General features: G+C 46.9%; 2 protein-coding genes across 6 annotated transcripts in view; one reads left to right on the top strand and one right to left on the bottom strand.

Moving 5' to 3' along the window:
* abcb7 (ATP-binding cassette, sub-family B (MDR/TAP), member 7) overlaps positions 1 to 12,414 on the bottom strand; it is a 71,056-nt gene extending 58,642 nt beyond the window's left edge. For 3 of the 5 annotated variants that reach the window (XR_014612256.1, XR_014612257.1, XM_084195773.1), the window contains exon 1: positions 12,253 to 12,394. Coding sequence is in view for 1 of the 5 variants with exons in the window: in XM_084195773.1 (XP_084051899.1) it covers positions 12,253 to 12,390 (138 nt within the window). In the remaining 4 variants the exon portion in view is untranslated. Of the gene's footprint in view, positions 1 to 12,252 lie in introns of all 5 variants that reach the window. The other 2 variants (XR_014612254.1, XR_014612255.1) reach the window with 1 other exon arrangement.
* Positions 12,415 to 12,661: 247 nt separating this feature from the next.
* LOC311121260 (uracil phosphoribosyltransferase homolog) lies at positions 12,662 to 27,307 on the top strand. Its single transcript, XM_084195772.1, has 7 exons — positions 12,662 to 13,052; positions 13,162 to 13,204; positions 13,291 to 13,360; positions 18,208 to 18,270; positions 18,392 to 18,553; positions 23,717 to 23,815; positions 25,142 to 27,307. The coding sequence occupies exons 1-7, from the start codon at positions 12,778 to 12,780 to the stop codon at positions 25,246 to 25,248; spliced, it is 819 nt and encodes a 272-aa protein (XP_084051898.1). The 5' UTR covers positions 12,662 to 12,777; the 3' UTR covers positions 25,249 to 27,307.
* The last annotated feature ends 143 nt before the right edge of the window (positions 27,308 to 27,450 follow it).

The raw sequence follows: 27,450 nt of genomic DNA, 5'->3' as shown, positions 1-27,450 counted from the left end.
TACTAGGCTACTAAGATACTAGGCAACTAGGCTACTAAGCTACTAAGATACTAGGCTACTAGGCTACTAGGCTACTAAGCTACTAAGCTACTAGGCTACTAAGCTACTAGGCTACTAAGCTACTAGGCTACTAGGCTACTAAGATACTAGGCTACTAGGCTACTAAGCTACTAAGCTACTAGGCTACTAGGCTACTAGGCTACTAGGCTACTAAGCTACTAAGCTACTAGGCTACTAAGCTACTAGGCTACTAAGCTACTAGGCTACTAAGCTACTAGGCTACTAAGCTACTAGGCTACTAAAATACTAGGCTACTAAGCTACTAGGCTACTAAGCTACTAAGATACTAGGCTACTAGGCTACTAAGCTACTAGGCTACTAAGCTACTAGGCTACTAAGCTACTAAGATACTAGGCTACTAGGCTACTAAGCTACTAAGCTACTAGGCTACTAGGCTACTAAGCTACTAAGCTACTAGGCTACTAAGCTACTAGGCTACTAAGCTACTAGGCTACTAAAATACTAGGCTACTAAGCTACTAGGCTACTAAGCTACTAAGATACTAGGCTACTAGGCTACTAAGATAGTAGGCTACTAAGCTACTAGGCTACTAAGCTACTAGGCTACTAGGCTACTAAGATACTAGGCTACTAAGCTACTAGGCTACTAAGATACTAGGCTACTAAGATACTAGGCTACTAAGCTACTAAGATACTAGGCTACTAGGCTACTAAGATAGTAGGCTACTAAGCTACTAGGCTACTAAGCTACTAGGCTACTAGGCTACTAAGATACTAGGCTACTAAGCTACTAGGCTACTAAGATACTAGGCTACTAAGATACTAGGCTACTAAGATACTAGGCTACTAAGATACTAGGCTACTAAGATACTAGGCTACTAAGCTACTAAGATACTAGGCTACTAGGCTACTAAGCTACTAGGCTACTAGGCTACTAAGCTACTAAGCTACTAAGCTACTAGGCTACTAAGATACTAGGCTACTAAGATACTAAGCTACTAAGCTACTAAGATACTAGGCTACTAAGATACTAGGCTACTAGGCTACTAGGCTACTAGGCTACTAGGCTACTAAGATACTAGGCTACTAAGATACTAGGCTACTAAGATACTAGGCTACTAAGATACTAGGCTACTAAGATACTAGGCTACTAAGCTACTAAGATACTAGGCTACTAGGCTACTAAGCTACTAGGCTACTAGGCTACTAAGCTACTAAGCTACTAAGCTACTAGGCTACTAAGATACTAGGCTACTAAGATACTAAGCTACTAAGCTACTAAGATACTAGGCTACTAAGATACTAGGCTACTAGGCTACTAGGCTACTAGGCTACTAGGCTACTAAGATACTAGGCTACTAAGATACTAGGCTACTAAGATACTAGGCTACTAGGCTACTAAGCTACTAAGATACTAGGCTACTAGGCTACTAAGCTACTAGGCTACTAGGCTACTAAGATACTAGGCTACTAAGCTACTAGGCTACTAAGATACTAGGCTACTAGGCTACTAAGCTACTAGGCTACTAGGCTACTAAGATACTAGGCTACTAAGCTACTAGGCTACTAAGATACTAAGCTACTAAGATACTAGGCTACTAAGATACTAGGCTACTAAAATACTAGGCTACTAAGCTACTAGGCTACTAAGCTACTAGGCTACTAAGATACTAGGCTACTAAGATACTAGGCTACTAAGCTACTAGGCTACTAAGCTACTAGGCTACTAAGCTACTAGGCTACTAAAATACTAGGCTACTAAGCTACTAGGCTACTAAGCTACTAAGATACTAGGCTACTAGGCTACTAAGCTACTAGGCTACTAAGCTACTAGGCTACTAAGCTACTAGGCTACTAGGCTACTAAGCTACTAAGCTACTAGGCTACTAGGCTACTAAGCTACTAAGCTACTAGGCTACTAAGCTACTAGGCTACTAAGCTACTAGGCTACTAAAATACTAGGCTACTAAGCTACTAGGCTACTAAGCTACTAAGATACTAGGCTACTAGGCTACTAAGATAGTAGGCTACTAAGCTACTAGGCTACTAAGCTACTAGGCTACTAGGCTACTAAGCTACTAGGCTACTAAGATACTAGGCTACTAAGATACTAGGCTACTAAGCTACTAAGATACTAGGCTACTAGGCTACTAAGATAGTAGGCTACTAAGCTACTAGGCTACTAAGCTACTAGGCTACTAGGCTACTAAGATACTAGGCTACTAAGCTACTAGGCTACTAAGATACTAGGCTACTAAGATACTAGGCTACTAAGATACTAGGCTACTAAGATACTAGGCTACTAAGATACTAGGCTACTAAGCTACTAGGCTACTAAGCTACTAGGCTACTAGGCTACTAAGATACTAGGCTACTAAGCTACTAGGCTACTAAGCTACTAGGCTACTAAGATACTAGGCTACTAAGATACTAGGCTACTAAGCTACTAGGCTACTAAGATACTAGGCTACTAAGCTACTAAGATACTAGGCTACTAGGCTACTAAGCTACTAGGCTACTAGGCTACTAAGCTACTAAGCTACTAAGCTACTAGGCTACTAAGATACTAGGCTACTAAGATACTAGGCTACTAGGCTACTAAGCTACTAAGATACTAGGCTACTAAGATACTAGGCTACTAGGCTACTAGGCTACTAAGCTACTAGGCTACTAGGCTACTAGGCTACTAAGATACTAGGCTACTAAGATACTAGGCTACTAAGATACTAGGCTACTAGGCTACTAAGCTACTAAGATACTAGGCTACTAGGCTACTAAGCTACTAGGCTACTAGGCTACTAAGATACTAGGCTACTAAGCTACTAGGCTACTAAGATACTAGGCTACTAGGCTACTAAGCTACTAGGCTACTAGGCTACTAGGATACTAGGCTACTAAGCTACTAGGCTACTAAGATACTAAGCTACTAAGATACTAGGCTACTAAGATACTAGGCTACTAAAATACTAGGCTACTAAGCTACTAGGCTACTAAGCTACTAGGCTACTAAGATACTAGGCTACTAAGATACTAGGCTACTAAGCTACTAGGCTACTAAGCTACTAGGCTACTAAGATACTAGGCTACTAAGATACTAGGCTACTAAGCTACTAAGCTACTAGGCTACTAAGATACTAGGCTACTAAGATACTAGGCTACTAAGCTACTAGGCTAATAAGCTACTAGGCTACTAAGATACTAGGCTACTAAGATACTAGGCTACTAAGATACTAGGCTACTAAGATACTAGGCTACTAAGCTACTAGGCTACTAGGCTACTAAGATACTAGGCTACTAAAATACTAAGCAACAGCGAGTGAAGATCAAAATAATCCAGTTGTTTAGCAACATAACATGCTGAGATTTATTCCTGATTATTATTTGACCATGCTTGTCACTTATGAACATTTTTGAACATCTTGGCATGGTTCTGTTATAATCTCCACCCGGCACAGCCAGAAGAGGACTGGCCACCCCTCATAGCCTGGTTCCTCTCTAGGTTTCTTCCTAGGTTTTCGCCTTTCTAGGGAGTTTTTCCTAGCCACCGTGCTTCTACACCTGCATTACTAGCTGTTTGGGGTTTTAGGCTGGGTTTCTGTACAGCACTTCGAGATATTAGCTGATGTAAGAAGGGCTATATAAAATAAAATTGATTGATTGATTGAACAAATGTTCTGATCCAACTAGACAAGATGATCATGACTCACCTCAACTTAGTTAACATTTCCACAGCCTATTTGTAGCCTAACCAATATCCAAACGGTGATTCAGTGAAAATAAAAATCGGACATTAATTGTCTCAAAGCAGTGTGAAACGGTGCTGAAATAGTTGACCACACGCGGGTAGGCTATTGCTTCAAATGTATTATAACAAAATGGATGACTTTGGGAGTCTCAGTAAGCAACAATGTGATACCTTCAATTGCATTAGTCTACTTGATTCCAATATTTCCATCATTCAGTGATATTTATTCCCACAGCAATGATTTACCATCCAGTTGTAGTTAGAGAATATGGATGTGGTGGGTTATGTGAAGAGACATGCCTCCCAAAGTTCACAGCTGGCGCTGCCTAGAAACCACAAAGAGCTTAAGCGCGTAGTGCTCTCCAACTCATCTCTGGACCTCCAAGCCAGTTCCACTGCATTGTTCCCCTCTAATCAGGGTCCAACTCATCTCTGGACCTCCAAGCCAGTTCCACTGCATTGTTCCCCTCTAATCAGGGTCCAACTCATCTCTGGACCTCCAAGCCAGTTCCACTGCATTGTTCCCCTCTAATCAGGGTCCAACTCATCTCTGGACCTCCAAGCCAGTTCCACTGCATTGTTTCATTGTTCCCCTCTAATCAGGGTCCAACTCATCTCTGGACCTCCAAGCCAGTTCCACTGCATTGTTTCCCTCTAATCAGGGTCCAACTCATCTCTGGACCTCCAAGCCAGTTCCACTGCATTGTTCCCCTCTAATCAGGGTCCAACTCATCTCTGGACCTCCAAGCCAGTTCCACTGCATTGTTTCATTGTTCCCCTCTAATCAGGGTCCAACTCATCTCTGGACCTCCAAGCCAGTTCCACTGCATTGTTTCATTGTTCCCCTCTAATCAGGGTCCAACTCATCTCTGGACCTCCAAGCCAGTTCCACTGCATTGTTCCCCTCTAATCAGGGTCCAACTCATCTCTGGACCTCCAAGCCAGTTCCACTGCATTGTTTCATTGTTCCCCTCTAATCAGGGTCCAACTCATCTCTGGACCTCCAAGCCAGTTCCACTGCATTGTTTCATTGTTCCCCTCTAATCAGGGTCCAACTCATCTCTGGACCTCCAAGCCAGTTCCACTGCATTGTTCCCCTCTAATCAGGGTCCAACTCATCTCTGGACCTCCAAGCCAGTTCCACTGCATTGTTTCATTGTTCCCCTCTAATCTGATTTAGACCTGGGGCAGCAGGTGTGTGTAATTAATGATCAGGTAGAACAGAAAACCATCGGGCTCCGGACCTCGTAGGGTCAGAGTTTAATTATTTATATTATTAATGCCCCTTGCGTAGTGCATGCCAATGCCACCTCAGCATTTCCTACTAAGCAGTAGGCAGAACTCTACCGCAATCATGACTAGGTCGGTTTGGCGGAAATAAAAGTAGCGGCTTTGTCGTCTGCAATATCTTTCATATATAAAATGTTAAGCGGAAAAAACGAATTGGTTTGAAAGGTGTACAAGTAGCATTGAGTTACACAACCAATTCGTAGATACTTTAGGGTGATATGAAAATGCTAATATAGGTACCTTGTCGATAGACTGCTTACAGGAAAGCAACGTCATTTTGTAATTTGATGAACTATCCCTTTAGCATTGAGGGAGGAGGGGGTCTTCAAACTTTTATCACCATCAACTTTTAATAGCAGGAACAGCACCACCTAGTGGTCAGAACCTGGTATTATCAGGATGTAGGATGGGACATAAACCTAACAACTTCAATGACTATTGGGACAACTTCACTTATGTGTATTAAAATAGTACAAAGTTTAGTATTTGGTCCCATATTCATAGCACGCAATGACTACATCAAGCTTGTGACTACAAATTTGTTGATGCATTTGAGGTTTGTTTTGGTTGTGTTAAGATTATTTTGTGCCCAATAGAAATGAATGGTAAATAACGTATTGTGTCATTTTGGAGTCACTTTTATTGTAAATAAGAATAGAACGTTTCTAAACACATCTACATTAATGTGGATGTTACCATGGTTACGGTAATCCTGAATAAATTGTGAATAATGATGAGTGAGAAAGTCACAGATATCTCACTGCAGCACTTTAGCACAGATACCTGGGATAGGATAAAGTATTCCTTCTAACCCCCCCCCCCCCCCCAAATTGTAAAGTGGTTATCCCACTGGCTATAGGGTGAACGCACCAATTTGTGAGTCGCTCTGGCTAAGAGCGTCTGCTAAATGACGTTAATGTGCCCTTGAGCAAGGCACTTAACCCTAATTGCTCCTGTAAGTCGCTCTGGTTAAGAGCGTCTGCTAAATGACTAAAATGTAAATGTAATACAGTTGAAGTCGGAAGTTTACATACACTTAGGTTGGAGTCATTAAAACTTGTTTTTCAACTACTCCACAAGTTTCTTGTTAACAAACTATAGTTTTGGCAAGTCGGTTAGGACATCTACTTTGTGCATGACACAAGTAATTTTTCCAACAATTGTTTAGAAGCTTCTGATAGGCTAATTGACATAATTTGAGTAAATTGGAGGTGTACCTGTGGATGTATTTCAAGGCCTACCTTAAACGCAGTGCCTCTTCGCTTGACATCATGGGAAAATCAAAAGAAATCAGCCAAGACCTCCGAAAAAAATTTGTAGACCTCCACAAGTCTGGTACATCCTTGGGAGAAATTTCCAAACGCCTGAAGGTACCACGTTCATCTGTACAAACAATAGTACGCAAGTATAAACACCATGGGAGCACGCAGCCGTCATACCGCTCAGGAAGGAGATGCGTTCTGTCTCCTAGAGATGAACGTACTTTGGTGCGAAAAGTGCAAATCAATCCCAGAACAGCAGCAAAGGACCTCGTGAAGATGCTGGAGGAAACAGGAACAAAAGTATCTATATCCACAGTAAAACGAGTCCTATATCGACATAACCTGAAAGGCCGCTCAGCAAGGAAGAAGCCACTGCTCCAAAACCACCATAAAAAAGGCAGACTACGGTTTGCAACTGCACATGGGGACAAAGATCGTACTTTTTGGAGAAAAGTTATCTGGTCTGATGAAACAAAAATATAACTGTTTGGCCATAATGACCATCGTTATGTTTTGAGGAAAAAGGGGAACGCTTGCAAGCCGAAGAACACCATCCCAACCTTGAAGCATGGGGGTGGCAGCATCATGCTGTGGGGGTGCTTTGCCGCAGGAGTGACTGGTGCACTTCACAAAATAGATGGCATCATGAGGAAGGAAAATAATGTGGTTATATTGAAGTCAGGAAGTTTAAGCTTGGTCGCAAATGGGTCTTCCAAATGGACAATGACCCCAAGCATACTTCCAAAGTTGTGGCAAAATGGCTTAAGGACAACAAAGTCAAGGTATTGGAGTGGCCATCACAAAGCCCTGACCTCAATCCTATAGAAAATGTGTGGGCAGAACTGAAAAAGCGTGTGCGAGCAAGGAGGCCTACAAACCTGACTCCGTTACATCAGCTCTGTCAGGAGGAATGGGCCAAAATTCACCCACCTTATTGTGGGAAGCTTGTGGAAGGCTACCCGAAACGTTTGACCCAAGTTAAACAATTTAAAGGCAATGCTACTAAATACTAATTGAGTGTATTTAAACTTCTGACCCACTGGGAATGTGATGAAAGAAATAAAAGCTGAAATAAATCATTCTCTCTACTATTATTCTGACATTTCACATTCTTAAAATAAAGCAGTGATCCTAACTGACCTGAGACAGGGAATTTTTAGTAGGATTAAATGTCAGGAATTGTGAAAAACTGAGTTTAAATGTTTTTGCTAAGGTGTATGTAAACTTCTGACTTCAACTGTACATACAGCTATGGTGCCTCCATCCTACTAAACTACACTGTAGCAGTTACAGATCCATACAGCTATGGTGCCTCCATCCTACTAAACTACACTGTAGCAGTTACAGATCCATACAGCTATGGAGCCTCCATCCTACTAAACTACACTGTAGCAGTTACAGATCCATACAGCTATGGTGCCTCCATCCTACTAAACTACACTGTAGCAGTTACAGATCCATACAGCTATGGGGCCTCCATCCTACTAAACTACACTGTAGCAGTTACAGATCCATACAGCTATGGAGCCTCCATCCTACTAAACTACACTGTAGCAGTTACAGATCCATACAGCTATGGGGCCTCCATCCTACTAAACTACACTGTAGCAGTTACAGATCCATACAGCTATGGTGCCTCCATCCTACTAAACTACACTGTAGCAGTTACAGATCCATACAGCTATGGGGCCTCCATCCTACTAAACTACACTGTAGCAGTTACAGATCCATACAGCTATGGGGCCTCCATCCTACTAAACTACACTGTAGCAGTTACAGATCCATACAGCTATGGGGCCTCCATCCTACTAAACTACACTGTAGCAGTTACAGATCCATACAGCTATGGTGCCTCCATCCTACTAAACTACACTGTAGCAGTTACAGATCCATACAGCTATGGGGCCTCCATCCTACTAAACTACACTGTAGCAGTTACAGATCCATACAGCTATGGGGCCTCCATCCTACTAAACTACACCGTAGCAGTTACAGATCCATACAGCTATGGGGCCTCCATCCTACTAAACTACACTGTAGCAGTTACAGATCCATACAGCTATGGAGCCTCCATCCTACTAAACTACACTGTAGCAGTTACAGATCCATACAGCTATGGGGCCTCCATCCTACTAAACTACACTGTAGCAGTTACAGATCCATACAGCTATGGGGCCTCCATCCTACTAAACTACACTGTAGCAGTTACAGATCCATACAGCTATGGAGCCTCCATCCTACTACACTGTAGCAGTTACAGATCCATACAGCTATGGTGCCTCCATCCTACTAAACTACACTGTAGCAGTTACAGATCCATACAGCTATGGGGCCTCCATCCTACTAAACTACACTGCAGTTACAGATCCATACAGCTATGGGGCCTCCATCCTACTAAACTACACAGCAGTTACAGATCCATACAGCTATGGAGCCTCCATCCTACTAAACTACACTGTAGCAGTTACAGATCCATACAGCTATGGAGCCTCCATCCTACTAAACTACACTGTAGCAGTTACAGATCCATACAGCTATGGTGCCTCCATCCTACTAAACTACACTGTAGCAGTTACAGATCCATACAGCTATGGTGCCTCCATCCTACTAAACTACACTGTAGCAGTTACAGATCCATACAGCTATGGAGCCTCCATCCTACTAAACTACACTGTAGCAGTTACAGATCCATACAGCTATGGTGCCTCCATCCTACTAAACTACACAGCAGTTACAGATCCATACAGCTATGGGGCCTCCATCCTACTAAACTACACTGTAGCAGTTACAGATCCATACAGCTATGGTGCCTCCATCCTACTGAACTACACAGCAGTTACAGATCCATACAGCTATGGTGCCTCCATCCTACTAAACTACACAGCAGTTACAGATCCATACAGCTATGGGGCCTCCATCCTACTAAACTACACAGCAGTTACAGATCCATACAGCTATGGTGCCTCCATCCTACTAAACTACACAGCAGTTACAGATCCATACAGCTATGGCGCCTCCATCCTACTAAACTACACTGTAGCAGTTACAGATCCATACAGCTATGGGGCCTCCATCCTACTAAACTACACTGTAGCAGTTACAGATCCATACAGCTATGGGGCCTCCATCCTACTAAACTACACTGTAGCAGTTACAGATCCATACAGCTATGGAGCCTCCATCCTACTAAACTACACTGTAGCAGTTACAGATCCATACAGCTATGGGGCCTCCATCCTACTAAACTACACTGTAGCAGTTACAGATCCATACAGCTATGGAGCCTCCATCCTACTAAACTACACTGTAGCAGTTCCAGATCCATACAGCTATGGGGCCTCCATCCTACTAAACTGTAGCAGTTACAGATCCATACAGCTATGGTGCCTCCATCCTACTAAACTGTAGCAGTTACAGATCCATACAGCTATGGAGCCTCCATCCTACTAAACTACACTGTAGCAGTTACAGATCCATACAGCTATGGGGCCTCCATCCTACTAAACTACACAGCAGTTACAGATCCACACAGCTATGGAGCCTCCATCCTACTAAACTACACTGTAGCAGTTACAGATCCATACAGCTATGGGGCCTCCATCCTACTAAACTACACTGTAGCAGTTACAGATCCATACAGCTATGGGGCCTCCATCCTACTAAACTACACTGTAGCAGTTACAGATCCATACAGCTATGGAGCCTCCATCCTACTAAACTACACTGTAGCAGTTACAGATCCATACAGCTATGGGGCCTCCATCCTACTAAACTACACTGTAGCAGTTACAGATACATACAGCTATGGAGCCTCCATCCTACTAAACTACACTGTAGCAGTTACAGATCCATACAGCTATGGGGCCTCCATCCTACTAAACTACACTGTAGCAGTTACAGATCCATACAGCTATGGTGCCTCCATCCTACTAAACTACACTGTAGCAGTTACAGATCCATACAGCTATGGGGCCTCCATCCTACTAAACTACACTGTAGCAGTTACAGATCCATACAGCTATGGGGCCTCCATCCTACTAAACTACACCCTAGCAGTTACAGATCCATACAGCTATGGGGCCTCCATCCTACTAAACTACACTGTAGCAGTTACAGATCCATACAGCTATGGAGCCTCCATCCTACTAAACTACACTGTAGCAGTTACAGATCCATACAGCTATGGGGCCTCCATCCTACTAAACTACACTGTAGCAGTTACAGATCCATACAGCTATGGGGCCTCCATCCTACTAAACTACACTGTAGCAGTTACAGATCCATACAGCTATGGAGCCTCCATCCTACTACACTGTAGCAGTTACAGATCCATACAGCTATGGTGCCTCCATCCTACTAAACTACACTGTAGCAGTTACAGATCCATACAGCTATGGGGCCTCCATCCTACTAAACTACACAGCAGTTACAGATCCATACAGCTATGGTGCCTCCATCCTACTAAACTACACTGTAGCAGTTACAGATCCATACAGCTATGGAGCCTCCATCCTACTAAACTACACTGTAGCAGTTACAGATCCATACAGCTATGGGCCCTCCATCCTACTAAACTACACTTCCGCTACGCTTCCCGAGTTCCGCTTACACACAAGAGTTCAGAGCCATGCTAGATAGCTAATTAGCACAGATGGTTGCCTCGTCCTCTGTCTGTTTTCCGTAAACAAGCGCTGTGACATGGAGACATGGTCGTGTGGGAAGCCTAACATGGCATTTATCCATTGAATCAGTTCTCGCTAATATGGAAGATAAGGTCCTTTTGCTTCCAAAACCATACCACGAACAATGCATGTTAATGTTCAGACCGAGTGTCGGGGATCTTAAAATTCCCCCCTACAGAAGACGCCTTCGTCCAATGACTTATAAATAATAAATAAATATGACTTATGGAACTGAGAGTCATGATCAAGGGCTAGAACAAACCCTGTGTCAGGATCAAATTGAGACAGTGCTGGAGGTGGAAAATATTTTTACTATAGATTAGATTTTAGGCATCAAGAGCTAGCTATGTGCCAGAACACCCAGGATCATGGCAACTTTTATATCCGTTTTATATCACCACAGTGACGTCCAACAACAGTGAGTAAAGCGTGTCATCATACCAGTAGTATTAGCTGGTTTACAAGCAGTTACACCTGGGGTGTAATCATTAGTCCAAACAGTTGCATAACGGAACGTTTCTAGAGTTCCTATTGGACAAATTCAGGTAGGTCCCTCCCCGTTTCGTTTCGCTTCCGTTTAAGAAAGGTTTTGCAACACAATCGGCCCTAATGAATACGCCAATGGTGTCTGCCGAGTGCAGCCAATATCAGTCGGTCCAAGGGTGGGCTGCCCAGTCTTATCTCACGGGACATACTGTGTACTGACACTTTCCTCTGTCCGTTCCAAAGTAGGCATGTAGCCTAGCGGTTAAGAGCGTTGGGCCGAATCCCTGAACCGACTAGGTTTCAAATCTGTCGATGTGCCCTTCAGCAAGGCACTTAACCCTAATTACTCCTTTAGCTTCTGCTAAATGACAAAAGGTCAACACGCTACTCACTCACTGGGGCCCACAACCTATATATCTCGGTGCCCACAATTAACCAAACTAGCTACGTATGAGGTGTAACTTTAGTTAGTTAGTAATGTGTCGAAATAACTTTCACCTCAACTTGCCGGCTACGTCCTGTAGCAGGCAAAGCTACTTAACGTTAGCTAGCAAAACATCGACAGCCATGGCAATCTTGTGAAAGCATGCACCACAAGCTTGGTTAACTTAGCTGTTCTGGTAACTGACACATATTACTTTAATATAACTTGTCAAACACACACGGCCATCCCAACCTGGCTAGCTAACTTTATAACATTTTGATGTGTCCTCGTCAGCTTGTGTCGAAAGTGTGACTCTCAGAACAGTGTCCTTCTCCACCCTCACCAAATAAGTCCGTTGCTTCCCATTCGGTGTGTTACCTCCTCTCCAAACATGATAAAAACGTGTCTGTTGAAGTAAAATAACACATTTTCTTGTTTGCGAGCGGAATCCGCCTACCAGCGGGACCAACATCGGCGCCATCTTGTCGAATAACGGCGGGTTTCGATCATCAACCAAGTTACGTTATTTCCGATTACAACGAACTTTGGCCCCGTCGTCATTCATTACTTTTTTAAGGAATAAAATCATAATAGCTATCTATGTGGTTATTTCGCAACATTTGGCTCATTATATGCCTAATTAAATAACATAACGTTTATTTCGACGTTTTGCTTGCAATTTAGGTTTTACTCTTCTTGATTGGATAGGATTTCTAAACAATGACGTGCTTGTGACCTTCCTAGGTGTTGTTATTTCCTGAAACCGGGCCGAGGTGCTGAAGTCACCCACATTGCGACGCGTGTGGCTCATTGTCAGCAAATAGCTACCTTTATTCGGTTTCAACAATATACAGTGAGTACAGAAAACATGCCCTGCCACAACCAGCCGTTAAATAACGTTACTACCGGCCAAGAACTGAATTTAACTAAGCATGTTCGGTTCGCCGCGAGCAGTAACAACAGCAGCGGCGTTCCGGTGGCGGCGGTACCGAGTTCTGAAGCGGTAGATGATGTAAATAAACAGTGTGTGAACGGGCCGAATGGTGGTGGGCTCGGCACAGACGTTTTAAACCTTGGACCTCAACTGAAACTGCTTCCTCTCAACAGCCAGATACTAGAATTACAGACCATCATCAGAGACAAGTGAGTGTTTGTCTTGGTGATCATGTGTGTGTGCGCTTACTCAACTCAGAGGTGGGAGGAAGAGACTGTCGCATCAACAGGGCACATTATGTTTGTTCGTGTTTTGCAGGACAACCAGCAGAGGGGATTTTGTGTTCTGTGCTGACCGACTGGTAAGATTATTTTAGAAGTCATCAGCTAGCTAGAAACTACAGTAGTTAATTGCATGATGAGTTGAACTGTTGATCTTAATCCTCAGATCAGACTGGTGGTGGAAGAAGGACTGAACCAGCTGCCCTACTCAGAGTGCACTGTGACCACTCCTACAGGTACTGACCCCTACCCCCGACCCCTACCCCCTACCCCCTACTCAGAGTGCACTGTGACCACTCCTACAGGTAATGACCCCTACTCCCTACTCCCTACCCCCTACCCCCGACCCCTACTCCGACCCCCGACCCCCTACTCAGAGTGCACTGTGACCACTCCTACAGGTAATGACCCCTACTCCCTACTCCCTACCCCCGACCCCTACTCCGACCCCCGACCCCCTACTCAGAGTGCACTGTGACCACTCCTACAGGTAATGACCCCTACTCCCTACCCCCTACTCCCTACCCCCGACCCCTACTCCGACCCCCGACCCCCTACTCAGAGTGCACTGTGACCACTCCTACAGGTACTGACCCCTACCCCCGACCCCTACTCCCTACCCCCGACCCCTACTCCCTACCCCGACCCCCTACTCAGAGTGCACTTTGACCACTCCTACAGGTACTGACCTTGCTTCATCAGCGCTTCACACACTACTTTGCAATGAGCTGGAGGCAGTATGCATTTTGAAAACATATACTTAATTGTTTGAAACCTGAACGTTTTAATACATATAATGAGGCATGTCTTACCTTGTCATGAAACCGCTTGCATGTGCAGTCTCCTTTTGACAATGGTGTTTTCCTGCTGTTTGCGTTATGGAATGAACATTCGCGCGTAGCCTTCTGCCTTGTGTGCTTATAATGGGAATAGATAATAGCTGATCAACATTTTAATCTAAACGTTCTGATCTGTTGATTCAGACATATTGCTTTTAAAGTTGTTTTTATGTAGCTTAGGCCTACTGTTTTATGTAGCTTAGGCCTACTGGTTGGATGAATTTGGGATTTATTACATTTTAGTCATTTAGCAGACGCTCTTATCCAGAGCGACTTACAGGAGCAATTAGGGTTAAGTGCCTTGCTCAAGGGCACATCGACAGATCTTTCACCTAGTTGGCTCAGCGATTAGAACCAGCGACCTTTCGGTTGCTGGCACAACACTCTTAACCACTAAGCTACCTTATCGTCCCACAGTCTGTTTGGAATAGGCTGTTTCTTTCTCAACAAGCTGACCAATAGAATAGGTAGCCTAAACGTTTCTACTATAGTAGATTGACAGGCTACTGATTTTGCTGTTCGTTACTTGTCTTGTTGGCTGAGGGAAAGTAAATGTGGACAATTATTCTGACATGTTCAAAGTGCACATCAGAATTTGGTAAGAAGGACCTCATATCTCTGTTAATATGAATTACCATATTCTAAATGATTTCTGTCATTCTGAGAACTGTGGGTGGACGCCCTAATCAGGTTAGTCCCAATGCATACGGGTCCGGTACATGCACTGTGAATACTCCACCAGGTTAGTCCCAATGCATATGGGTCCGGTACATGCACTGTGAATACTCCACCAGGTTAGTCCCAATGCATACGGGTCCGGTACATGCACTGTGAATACTCCACCAGGTTAGTCCCAATGCATACGGGTCCGGTACATGCACTGTGAATACTCCACCAGGTTAGTCCCAATGCATATGGGTCCGGTACATGCACTGTGAATACTCCACCAGGTTAGTCCCAATGCATACGGGTCCGGTACATGCACTGTGAATACTCCACCAGGTTAGTCCCAATGCATATGGGTCCGGTACATGCACTGTGAATACTCCACCAGGTTAGTCCCAATGCATATGGGTCCGGTACATGCACTGTGAATACTCCACCAGGTTAGTCCCTTACTATAACATTGCATTTACGTCATTTAGCAGACGCTCTTATCCAGAGCGACTTACAAATTGGTTCATTCACCTTATAGCCAGTGGGACAACCACTTTACAATTATTATTATTATTATTTGGGGGGGGGTTAGAAGGATTACTTTATCCTATCCCAGGTATTCCTTAAAGAGGTGGGGTTTCAAATGTCTCCGGAAGGTGGTGAGTGACTCCGCTGTCCTGGCGTCGTGAGGGAGCTTGTTCCACCATTGGGGTGCCAGAGCAGCGAACAGTTTTGACTGGGCTGAGCGGGAACTGTGCTTCCGTAGAGGAAGGGGGGCCAGCAGGCCAGAGGTGGATGAACGCAATGCCCTCGTTTGGGCGTAGGGACTGATCAGAGCCTGAAGGTACGGAGGTGCCGTTCCCCTCACAGCTCCGTAGGCAAGCACCATGGTCTTGTAACAGATGCGAGCTTCAACTGGAAGCCAGTGGAGTGTGCGGAGGAGCGGGGTGACGTGAGAGAACTTGGGAAGGTTGAACACCAGACGGGCTGCGGCATTCTGGATGAGTTGTAGGGGTTTAATGGCACAGGCAGGGAGCCCAGCCAACAGCGAGTTGCAGTAATCCAGACAGGAGATGATAACCCCTACCCCCTATCCCCTACCCCCTACCCCCTACTGTGACCACTCCTACAGGCACTGACCCCTAACTCCTACTCCCTATCTCCTAACCCCTACTTTGAGTGCATTGTGACCCCTAGCCTCTACATGCTGACCCCTAGCCTCTACATGCTGACCTCTAGCCTCTACATGCTGACCCCTAGCCTCTACATGCTGACCCCTCTACATGCTGACCCCTGACCCCTAGCCTCTACATGCTGACCCCTAGCCTCTACATGCTGACCCCTAGCCTCTACATGCTGACCCCTAGCCTCTACATGCTGACCCCTGACCCCTAGCCTCTACATGCTGACCCCTAGCCTCTACATGCTGACCCCTAGCCTCTACATGCTGACCCCTGACCCCTAGCCTCTACATGCTGACCCCTAGCCTCTACATGCTGACCCCTAGCCTCTACATGCTGACCCCTGACCCCTAGCCTCTACATGCTGACCCCTAGCCTCTACATGCTGACCCCTAGCCTCTACATGCAGACCCCTAGCCTCTACATGCTGACCCCTAGCCTCTACATGCTGACCCCTAGCCTCTACATGCAGACCCCTAGCCTCTAAATGCTGACCCCTGACCCCTAGCCTCTACATGCTGACCCCTAGCCTCTACATGCTGATCCCTAGCCTCTACATGCTGACCCCTAGCCTCTACATGCTGACCCCTAGCCTCTACATGCTGACCCCTAGCCTCTACATGCTGACCCCTGACCCCTAGCCTCTACATGCTGACCCCTAGCCTCTACATGCTGACCCCTGACCCCTAGCCTCTACATGCTGACCCCTAGCCTCTACATGCTGACCCCTAGCCTCTACATGCAGACCCCTAGCCTCTACATGCTGACCCCTAGCCTCTACATGCTGACCCCTAGCCTCTACATGCAGACCCCTAGCCTCTAAATGCTGACCCCTGACCCCTAGCCTCTACATGCTGACCCCTAGCCTCTACATGCTGATCTCTAGTCTCTACATGCTGACCCCTAGCCTCTACATGCTGACCCCTAGCCTCTACATGCTGACCCCTAGCCTCTAAATGCTGACCCCTGACCCCTAGCCTCTACATGCTGACCCCTAGCCTCTACATGCTGATCTCTAGTCTCTACATGCTGACCCCTGACCCCTAGCCTCTACATGCTGACCCCTGACCCCTAGGCTCTACATGCTGACCCCTAGTCTCTACATGCTGACCCCTGACCCCTAGCCTCTACATGCTGACCCCTAGCCTCTACATGCTGACCCCTAGCCTCTACATGCTGACCCCTAGCCTCTACATGCTGACCCCTGACCCCTAGCCTCTACATGCTGACCCCTAGCCTCTACATGCTGACCCCTGACCCCTAACCTCTACATGCTGACCCCTAGCCTCTACATGCTGACCCCTGACCCCTAGCCTCTACATGCTGACCCCTAGCCTCTACATGCTGACCCCTAGCCTCTACATGCTGACCCCTAGCCTCTACATGCTGACCCCTAGCCTCTACATGCTGACCCCTAGCCTCTACATGCTGACCCCTAGCCTCTACATGCTGACCCCTAGTCTCTACATGCTGACCCCTAGCCTCTACATGCTGACCCCTAGCCTCTACATGCTGACCCCTAGCCTATACATGCTGACCCCTAGCCTCTACATGCTGACCCCTAGCCTCTACATGCTGACCCCTAGCCTCTACATGCTGACCCCTGACCCCTAACCTCTACATGCTGACCCCTAGCCTCTACATGCTGACCCCTAGCCTCTACATGCTGATCCCTGACCCCTAGCCTCTACATGCTGATCCCTAGCCTCTACATGCTGATCCCTGACCCCTAGCCTCTACATGCTGACCCCTAGCCTCTACATGCTGACCCCTAGCCTCTACATGCTGACCCCTAGCCTCTACATGCTGACCCCTAACCTCTACATGCTGACTCCTAGCCTCTACATGCTGACCCCTCTACATGCTGACCCCTAGCCTCTACATGCTGACCCCTAGCCTCTACATGCTGACCCCTAACCTCTACATGCTGACCCCTAGCCTCTACATGCTGACCCCTCTACATGCTGACCCCTAGCCTCTACATGCTGACCCATAGCCTCTACATGCTGACCCCTAACCTCTACATGCTGACCCCTAGCCTCTACATGCTGACCCCTAGCCTCTACATGCTGACCCCTGACCCCTAGCCTCTACATGCTGACCCCTAGCCTCTACATGCTGACCCCTAGCCTCTACATGCTGACCCCTAGCCTCTACATGCTGACCCCTGACCCCTAGCCTCTACATGCTGACCCCTAGCCTCTACATGCTGACCCCTAGTCTCTACATGCTGACCCCTGACCCCTAGCCTCTACATGCTGATCCCTAGCCTCTACATGCTGACCCCTGACCCCTAGCCTCTACATGCTGATCCCTAGCCTCTACATGCTGACCCCTGACCCCTAGCCTCTACACACCTACATGCTGCTGCTTCTGATGATAACATTCAGCTTCATCTCTCTCCAGGACACATGTATGAAGGTGTAAAGTTTGAAAGAGGTAACTGTGGAGTCAGCATCATGAGGAGTGGTGAGTCAAAGACAAGCAACCTTTATGGTATCCTCTCTACTGAAACAGATGATGTTCTGCTTCTTTCAAGTTCTTTCACATAACTAACCTCTGCAGGGACCTGTGTCTGTCCATCCTTCAGGTGAGGCCATGGAGCAGGGTCTGAGGGACTGCTGTAGGTCCATCCGCATCGGGAAGATCCTGATCCAGAGTGATGAAGAGACCCAGGAGGCTAAGGTCTACTATGCTAAGTTCCCCCCAGACATAAACAGGAGGAAGGTGCTGCTCATGTACCCCATACTGAGTAAGTAAAAACATCCTGCTCTGTCAAAGGGGAAGATATTACAGATGTCTTGAATGTTAGGGGCATTTCTCCTAATCTTGGAGTATTTTTAGCCAAGCAAATAGTGAAAATGGTGAAAAAGTGTCCTGTTGTTAACATGTCGTCATTAACTTTAGACAAATACAGTCAGCTGATCAAATTCAGTCAGTCAGTCAGTCAGTCCACCCCCTCATTGCCCCAGAAGGTTATGACAGCTTCTGGTCCCATAACAGACAAAAATGACATTTGTGGTGGTTTTAATAACCGTTTGCCCTCAGCTGGCCCACCTACTTGAAATAATGGTTTCTGAAAATACCTCAAGTTCCACTAGAGGGAGTCCTTTATTCACCTCTAAACATACAACAGAGAACCACTAGAGGGAGTCCTTTATTCACCTCTAAACATACAACAGAGAACCACTAGAGGGAGTCCTTTATTCACCTCTAAACATACAACAGAGAATGATGCCCCTCTAGGCACTCCCAAAAAAATAATTTCAACCATTTTATGTCAATGATGTACTAAGTGCCTTGAGCTGATCTGCTTGATCCCTTTTTACTGTAGATTTAACATTGCTTCTGGTGCCTCTGGTCTCTACCGCCCAATCCCTACGCTCTGGTCTCTACCGCCCAATCCCTACGCTCTGGTCTCTACCGTCCAATCCCTACGCTCTGGTCTCTACCGCCCAATCCCTACGCTCTGGTCTCTACCGCCCAATCCCTACGCTCTGGTCTCTACCGCCCAATCCCTACGCTCTGGTCTCTACCGCCCAATCCCTACGCTCTGGTCTCTACCGCCCAATCCCTACGCTCTGGTCTCTACCGCCCAATCCCTACGCTCTGGTCTCTACCGCCCAATCCCTACGCTCTGGTCTCTACCGCCCAATCCCTACGCTCTGGTCTCTACCGTCCAATCCCTACGCTCTGGTCTCTACCGCCCAATCCCTACGCTCTGGTCTCTACCGCCCAATCCCTACGCTCTGGTCTCTACCGCCCAATCCCTACGCTCTGGTCTCTACCGCCCAATCCCTACGCTCTGGTCTCTACCGCCCAATCCCTACGCTCTGGTCTCTACCGCCCAATCCCTACGCTCTGGTCTCTACCGCCCAATCCCTACGCTCTGGTCTCTACCGTCCAATCCCTACGCTCTGGTCTCTACCGTCCAATCCCTACGCTCTGGTCTCTACCGTCCAATTTCTAAACTCTCTTGCCTTGCAAACATATTAGAATCACTGGCAAACTCTCAGCTAATAACTTTTTAAACTTCGAATTATATTCTTAAAGTGCAACAGTCTAGTTTTAGACCTGCACATACAGTGCATTCGGAAAGTATTCAGACCGCTTGACTTTTCCCACATTTTGTTACATTACAGCCTTATTCTAAGATGGATTAAATAGTTTTTTCCCCCTCATCAAACAACACACAATACCCCATAATGACAAAGCAAAAACAGGTTTTTAGAAATTGTTTCAAATGTATAAAAAAAAACCCTGAAATATCACATTTACATAAGTATTCAGACCCTTTACTCAGTACTTTGTTGAAGCACCTTTGGCAGCGATTACAGCCTTGAGTCTTCTTGGGTATGACGCTACAAGCTTAGCACACCTGTATTTGGGGAGTTTCTCCCATTCATCTCTGCAGATCCTCTCAAGCTCTGTCAGGTTGGAAGGGGAGCGTCGCTGCACAGCTATTTTCAGGTCTCTCCAGAGATGTTCGATCGGGTTCAAGTCCGGGCTCTGGCAGGGCCACTCCATAAGAGCGGCACTACAGTCTGAAGGCAGCCATGGTTTGGTTCAGTGAGAAACATGCAATCAACTTGCTCTAACATTTAAAAGTGCCATATTCTCTGCCTAGAGGGAACCAATGGAATAGCAACCTAATTATTAACGTTACAACCACGTTTTCTGACAGTCTCCAATCTATCAGAATGGTAGATGAGTTTGTATAAACTCACTAGAAGGCTGAGTTAAAGGAACATAAATGAGGTTACTCACAATAAGCATAGTGCCATTTCTACAGGAGTTGATATGGTTTCCGAGTCCTCTGTTGGTTATTCTGACAGGGAGGACTGGAGCGCTACCAGAACCTGTCCATCAGTCTCTAAAACAGTTTGATGTTGCTGGAAATAATCCTGGAACCCCCTGCGGTTAGGGAGAATCCCGTCTCTTGTATGCTGTTTTCTAATTCTCATAGAAATATTTCAGATGGCTTATACATTTATTCATTGGATATCTGGGCTTTTGGATTGATAATAATTAGACTTTTAAACAACATATGGATGAGCTAGTTAAAAAGCCAAGATTTAAAGTAGGCTTATTTATAGAAATAGATCTTGCTTCTCCCTGAACAGCAGGAAGCAGATTGTACAGTCAACTTTCCTGCCAGTTCTTGACTATGGTGACTCCATTTACCAGAATGCCGCAGCCAGTATTATTAAACCATTGGATGCCGTCTACCGTAGCGCCCTTTGCTTTGTCTCAGGTGACGGTTTTAATCCTCATCACTGCATCAGAAGGTTGGCTGGACCTCTCTAAAGTCCCATAGATCACTTCATTACTCCCTATTTATTTACAAATCTCTGCTATACAAGCTTCCAACATATTCAACTTCTCTGTTAAAGTAGAAAAATACAAGGCACCAAACCTGCTCACAGTTAACTCTTGAGGTCCCTCGTGTCTCTACCAACCTAGGTAAATCAGCCTTTAGTTTTAACACCCCCCATGTTTGGTATCATTTACAAACCTCATTACATCTTGAATCCCTGGTGCCAATAGGGCACTTTAGAACGCTAATGAGGAATGAACTCACTGAGGTTTGCGTGTGTTTTGGTTGATTGTGATAATATGTGTTGTTGAAACTTAGTGTATCTTGTGGTTTCTTTTTTGCTGTTTTATTGATTATCATGTTGATTTGGGAATTGTTTGTTCTCAGGGCACCATTGAGAATGAGACCCTGGTCTCGATTGGGCTCCCCTGAATAAATAAAAGTTACATTTAAAAGTCAGTCAGCCAGTCAACCAGTTGAACACTTTGCTTTCGGTTGGAAAACAGCACGGGGGGTGCGGGGTTTGTGAAAATGACCTTTTCCTCCTCATCTCTGTATGGTTCAGTCCCCTTCATTCAGCCTCCGTCTAGAATTACAGTCCTCTAGGCTAAATTAGTTAGTACTGCTGCTAGATCCAGACATCATGATGACCAGTACTGATGCTAGATCCAGACATCATGCTACCAGATATACAGTGGGGGAAAAAAGTATTTAGTCAGCCACCAATTGTGCAAGTTCTCCCACTTAAAAAGATGAGAGAGGCCTGTAATTTTCATCATAGGTACACGTCAACTATGACAGACAAATTGAGAAAAAAAAATCCAGAAAATCACATTGTAGGATTTTTAATGAATTTATTTGCAAATGATGGTGGAAAATAAGTATTTGGTCACCTACAAACAAGCAAGATTTCTGGCTCTCACAGACCTGTAACTTCTTCTTTAAGAGGCTCCTCTGTCCTCCACTCGTTACCTGTATTAATGGCACCTGTTTGAACTTGTTATCAGTATAAAAGACACCTGTCCACAACCTCAAACAGTCACACTCCAAACTCCACTATGGCCAAGACCAAAGAGCTGTCAAAGGACACCAGAAACAAAATGGTAGACCTGCACCAGGCTGGGAAGACTGAATCTGCAATAGGTAAGCAGCTTGGTTTGAAGAAATCAACTGTGGGAGCAATTATTAGGAAATGGAAGACATACAAGACCACTGATAATCTCCCTCGATCTGGGGCTCCACACAAGATCTCACCCCGTGGGGTCAAAATGATCACAAGAACGGTGAGCAAAAATCCCAGAACCACACGGGGGGACCTAGTGAATGACCTGCAGAGAGCTGGGACCAAAGTAACAAAGCCTACCATCAGTAACACACTACGCCGCCAGGGACTCAAATCCTGCAGTGCCAGACGTGTCCCCCTGCTTAAGCCAGTACATGTCCAGGCCCGTCTGAAGTTTGCTAGAGTGCATTTGGATGATCCAGAAGAGGATTGGGAGAATGTCATATGGTCAGATGAAACCAAAATAGAACTTTTTAGTAAAAACTCAACTCGTTGTGTTTGGAGGACAAAGAATGCTGAGTTGCATCCAAAGAACACCATACCTACTGTGAAGCATGGGGGTGGAAACATCATGTTTTGGGGCTGTATTTCTGCAAAGGGACCAGGACGACTGATCCGTGTAAAGGAAAGAATGAATGGGGCCATGTATCGTGAGATTTTGAGTGAAAACCTCCTTCCATCAGCAAGGGCATTGAAGATGAAACGTGGCTGGGTCTTTCAGCATGACAATGATCCCAAACACACCGCCCGGGCAACGAAGGAGTGGCTTCGTAAGAAGCATTTCAAGGTCCTGGAGTGGCCTAGCCAGTCTCCAGATCTCAACCCCATAGAAAATCTTTGGAGGGAGTTGAAAGTCCGTGTTGCCCAGCGACAGCCCCAAAACATCACTGCTCTAGAGGAGATCTGCATGGAGGAATGGGCCAAAATACCAGCAACAGTGTGTGAAAACCTTGTGAAGACTTACAGAAAACGTTTGACCTGTGTCATTGCCAACAAAGGGTATATAACAAAGTATTGAGAAACTTTTGTTATTGACCAAATACTTATTTTCCACCATAAATTTGCAAATAAATTCATAAAAAATCCTACAATGTGGTTTTCTGGAGAAAAAAAAATTCTCATTTTGTCTGTCATAGTTGACGTGTACCTATGATGAAAATTACAGGCCTCTCTCATCTTTTTAAGTGGGAGAACTTGCACAATTGGTGGCTGACTAAATCCTTTTTTCCCCCCACTGTAGATGTAGATCAGACATGGTGTTATAATGGCCACACGGTAACGACCTACTTCTGTCTGTCACCATGCCAACCAGCAGGTCACTTGCAAGCCACAGGACTAGGCATTAGCTCAGGGAGCTTACACGCCAGGGTTGTGGGTTCGATTCCCACGGGGGCCAGTATGAAAAAGATTATGTATGCACTCACTAACTGTAAGTCGCTCTGGATAAGAGCGTCTGCTAAATGACTAAAATGTAACAAGTCTTCAGGTCTCAGACAAGGTTACTCATCATGCAAACAACGTGTGTGTGTGTCCAGGTACAGGTAACACGGTGATCGAGGCGGTGCAGGTGTTGATAGAACATGGACTCCAACCCAAACACATCATCCTCCTCTCTCTCTTCTCCACCCCACACGGTAGGTAACACTCTCCTCCTCTCCATCCCTCCTCCTCTCCATCTCTCCTCCTCTCCTCCTCTCCATCCCTCCTCCTCTCCATCCCTCCTCCTCTCCATCCCTCCTCCTCTCCATCCCTCCTCCTCTCCATCCCTCCTCCTCTCCATCCCTCCTCCTCTCCATCTCTCCTCCTCTCCTCCTCTCCTCCTCTCCTCCTCTCCTCCTCTCCATCCCTCCTCCTCTCCATCCCTCCTCCTCTCCATCCCTCCTCCTCTCCTCCTCTCCATCCCTCCTCCTCTCCTCCTCTCCATCCCTCCTCCTCCTCTCCATCCCTCCTCCTCTCCTCCTCTCCATCCCTCCTCCTCTCCTCCTCTCCATCCCTCCTCCTCTCCTCCTCTCCATCCCTCCTCCTCTCCATCCCTCCTCCTCTCCTCCTCTCCATCCCTCCTCCTCTCCTCCTCTCCATCCCTCCTCCTCTCCATCCCTCCTCCTCTCCTCCTCTCCATCCCTCCTCCTCTCCTCCTCTCCATCCCTCCTCCTCTCCTCCTCTCCATCCCTCCTCCTCTCCTCCTCTCCATCTCTCCTCCTCTCCATCCCTCCTCCTCTCCATCCCTCCTCCTCTCCTCCTCTCCATCCCTCCTCCTCTCCATCCCTCCTCCTCTCCATCCCTCCTCCTCTCCTCCTCTCCATCCCTCCTCCTCTCTATCCCTCCTCCTCTCCATCCCTCCTCCTCTCCTCTCCTCCTCTCCATCCCTCCTCCTCTCCTCCTCTCCATCCCTCCTCCTCTCCTCCTCTCCATCCCTCCTCCTCTCCATCCCTCCTCCTCTCCATCCCTCCTCCTCTCCTCCTCTCCATCCCTCCTCCTCTCCTCCTCTCCATCCCTCCTCCTCTCCTCCTCTCCATCCCTCCTCCTCTCCTCCTCTCCTCCTCTCCATCCCTCCTCCTCTCCATCCCTCCTCCTCTCCTCCTCTCCTCCTCTCCTCCTCTCCATCCCTCCTCCTCTCCATCTCTCCTCCTCTCTATCCCTCCTCCTCTCCTCCTCTTCATCCCTCCTCCTCTCCTCCTCTCCATCCCTCCTCCTCTCCATCTCTCCTCCTCTCTATCCCTCCTCCTCTCCTCCTCTCCTCCCCTCCTCCTCTCCACCCTCCTCCTCTCTATCCCTCCTCCTCTCCATCCCTCCTCCTCTCCATCCCTCCTCCTCTCCTCCTCTTCATCCCTCCTCCTCTCCTCCTCTCCATCCCTCCTCCTCTCCTCTCCTCCTCTCCATCCCTCCTCCTCTCCTCTCCATCTCTCCATCCCTCCACTGTCTCTCACTATAACCCCTCCTTTCTCTACTCCTCTCTCTAGGAGCCAAGGCCATCCTCCAAGAGTTCCCAGACATCACCCTGCTCACCACAGAGCTGCACCCCGTCGCCCCCACTCACTTTGGACAGAAGTACTTCGGCACAGAATGACAAACCCACACCAGACAAGACCACACCAGACAAGACCACACCAGACAAGACCACACCACACATCCCTAAGACAGTCAGATAATCACTGTGATCATTTTTTACAAACGCTAAACTGTTTAGATGTGATGCTAGTGACAGTCATATAACACCATTATCTACAGTATGTGTTATTATCTGATGTGATGCTAGTGTACATCTCCCACTGTCCCTCCCCCTCTACTCTCTCTCTCCCACTGTCCCTCCCCCTCTACTCTCTCCCTCCCACTGTTCCTCCCCCTCTACTCTCTCTCTCCCACTGTTCCTCCCCCTCTACTCTCTCCCACTGTTCCTCCCCCTCTACTCTCTCTCTCTCTCCCACTGTTCCTCCCCCTCTACCCTCTCCCACTGTTCCTCCCCCTCTACTCTCTCTCTCCCACTGTTCCTCCCCCTCTATTCTCTCCCACTGTTCCTCCCCCTCTACTCTCTCCCACTGTTCCTCCCCCTCTACTCTCTCCCACTGTTCCTCCCCCTCTACTCTCTCCCTCCCACTGTTCCTCCCCCTCTACTCTCTCCCTCCCACTGTTCCTCCCCCTCTACTCTCTCCCTCCCACTGTTCCTCCCCCTCTACTCTCTCCCTCCCACTGTTCCTCCCCCTCTACTCTCTCCCACTGTTCCTCCCCCTCTACTCTCTCCCTCCCACTGTTCCTCCCCCTCTACTCTCTCCCTCCCACTGTTCCTCCCCCTCTACTCTCTCCCTCCCACTGTTCCTCCCCCTCTACTCTCTCTCTCCCACTGTTCCTCCCCCTCTACTCTCTCCCACTGTTCCTCCCCCTCTACTCTCTCCCACTGTCCCTCCCCCTCTACTCTCTCCCTCCCACTGTTCCTCCCCCTCTACTCTCTCCCTCCCACTGTTCCTCCCCCTCTACTCTCTCCCACTGTTCCTCCCCCTCTACTCTCTCCCACTGTTCCTCCCCCTCTACTCTCTCCCTCCCACTGTTCCTCCCCCTCTACTCTCTCCCTCCCACTGTTCCTCCCCCTCTACCCTCTCCCACTGTTCCTCCCCCTCTACCCTCTCCCACCGTCCCTCCCCCTCTACTCTCTCTCTCCCTCCCACTGTTCCTCCCCCTCTACTCTCTCCCTCCCACTGTTCCTCCCCCTCTACTCTCTCCCTCCCACTGTTCCTCCCCCTCTACTCTCTCTCTCCCACTGTTCCTCCCCCTCTACTCTCTCCCTCCCACTGTTCCTCCCCCTCTACTCTCTCCCACTGTCCCTCCCCCTCTACTCTCTCCCACTGTTCCTCCTCCTCTACTCTCTCCCACTGTTCCTCCCCCTCTACTCTCTCTCTCCCACTGTTCCTCCCCCTCTACTCTCTCTCTCCCACCGTCCCTCCCCCTCTACTCTCTCTCTCCCTCCCACTGTTCCTCCCCCTCTACTCTCTCTCCCACTGTGCCTCCCCTCCTCTCCTTCTCTCCCACTGTTCCTCCCCCTCTACTCTCTCTCCCACTGTTCCTCTCCTTCTCTCCCACTGTTCCTAATGCCCCCCTCTCTCCAAAATGTCCTTCACATGGTCAGTAACTATTCTGACAGATTGTCGAAATACTGCCCAAAACATTGCCTTAATGTTGCTGCAGAAACATCTTGACCTCAAAGTGAATGTATTGATTAACTACTTAGGTACAGGGATAATGAAGGATTCAGAGCTCTATTCAATCTGGATCACTGAAACAGGTACAGGGATAATGAAGGATTCAGAGCTCTATTCAATCTGGATCACTGAAACAGGTACAGGGATAATGAAGGATTCAGAGCTCTATTCAATCTGGATCACTGAAACAGAGGGTGCAATCTCCGCCAACATGGGAACATTGCCTTTAAATTTCAATGAGGCATTAGTGCTGAACTTCCGCGATACGGATTGAATAGAGCCCTTACGCCAACAGTTTAGATATGAAACCTTGTATCGGTTTATTTGACAGATTTATCCACAATCATGTGTGTACGACTCAGGTAAACAGAGAGTGATTGTGTTGATTTATTTTACTCCTGTTGGAATGATGAATAAAACAGGAACCAGAAGTGATCAGGCGTAAAAGTTAATTTCAGTATCAGTCAGTATGATGATCAGCAACATAGTACTGTACATGGATCAGTCAGTATGATGATCAGCAACATAGTACTGTACATGGATCAGTCAGTATGATGATCAGCAACATAGTACTGTAC

The sequence above is a fragment of the Coregonus lavaretus genome (assembly GCF_964263955.1).
Source record: "Coregonus lavaretus genome assembly, contig: HAP1_SCAFFOLD_1449, whole genome shotgun sequence".
Lineage (NCBI taxonomy): Eukaryota > Metazoa > Chordata > Actinopteri > Salmoniformes > Salmonidae > Coregonus > Coregonus lavaretus.
The sequence above is the reverse complement of the archived record's forward strand: the minus strand, read 5'-3'. Positions and strand labels throughout refer to the sequence as shown.

What these genes read in the sequence shown, in the direction of transcription:
- LOC311121260 (XM_084195772.1), top strand. Translation starts at nt 12,778, where the DNA reads ATGCCCTGCCACAACCAGCCGTTAAATAACGTTACTACCGGCCAAGAA. An exon ending in CACTGTGACCACTCCTACAG is followed by an intron (nt 13,361 to 18,207) that starts GTACTGACCCCT and finishes ATCTCTCTCCAG; the next exon opens with GACACATGTATGAAGGTGTA. An exon ending in AGTCAGCATCATGAGGAGTG is followed by an intron (nt 18,271 to 18,391) that starts GTGAGTCAAAGA and finishes TCCATCCTTCAG; the next exon opens with GTGAGGCCATGGAGCAGGGT.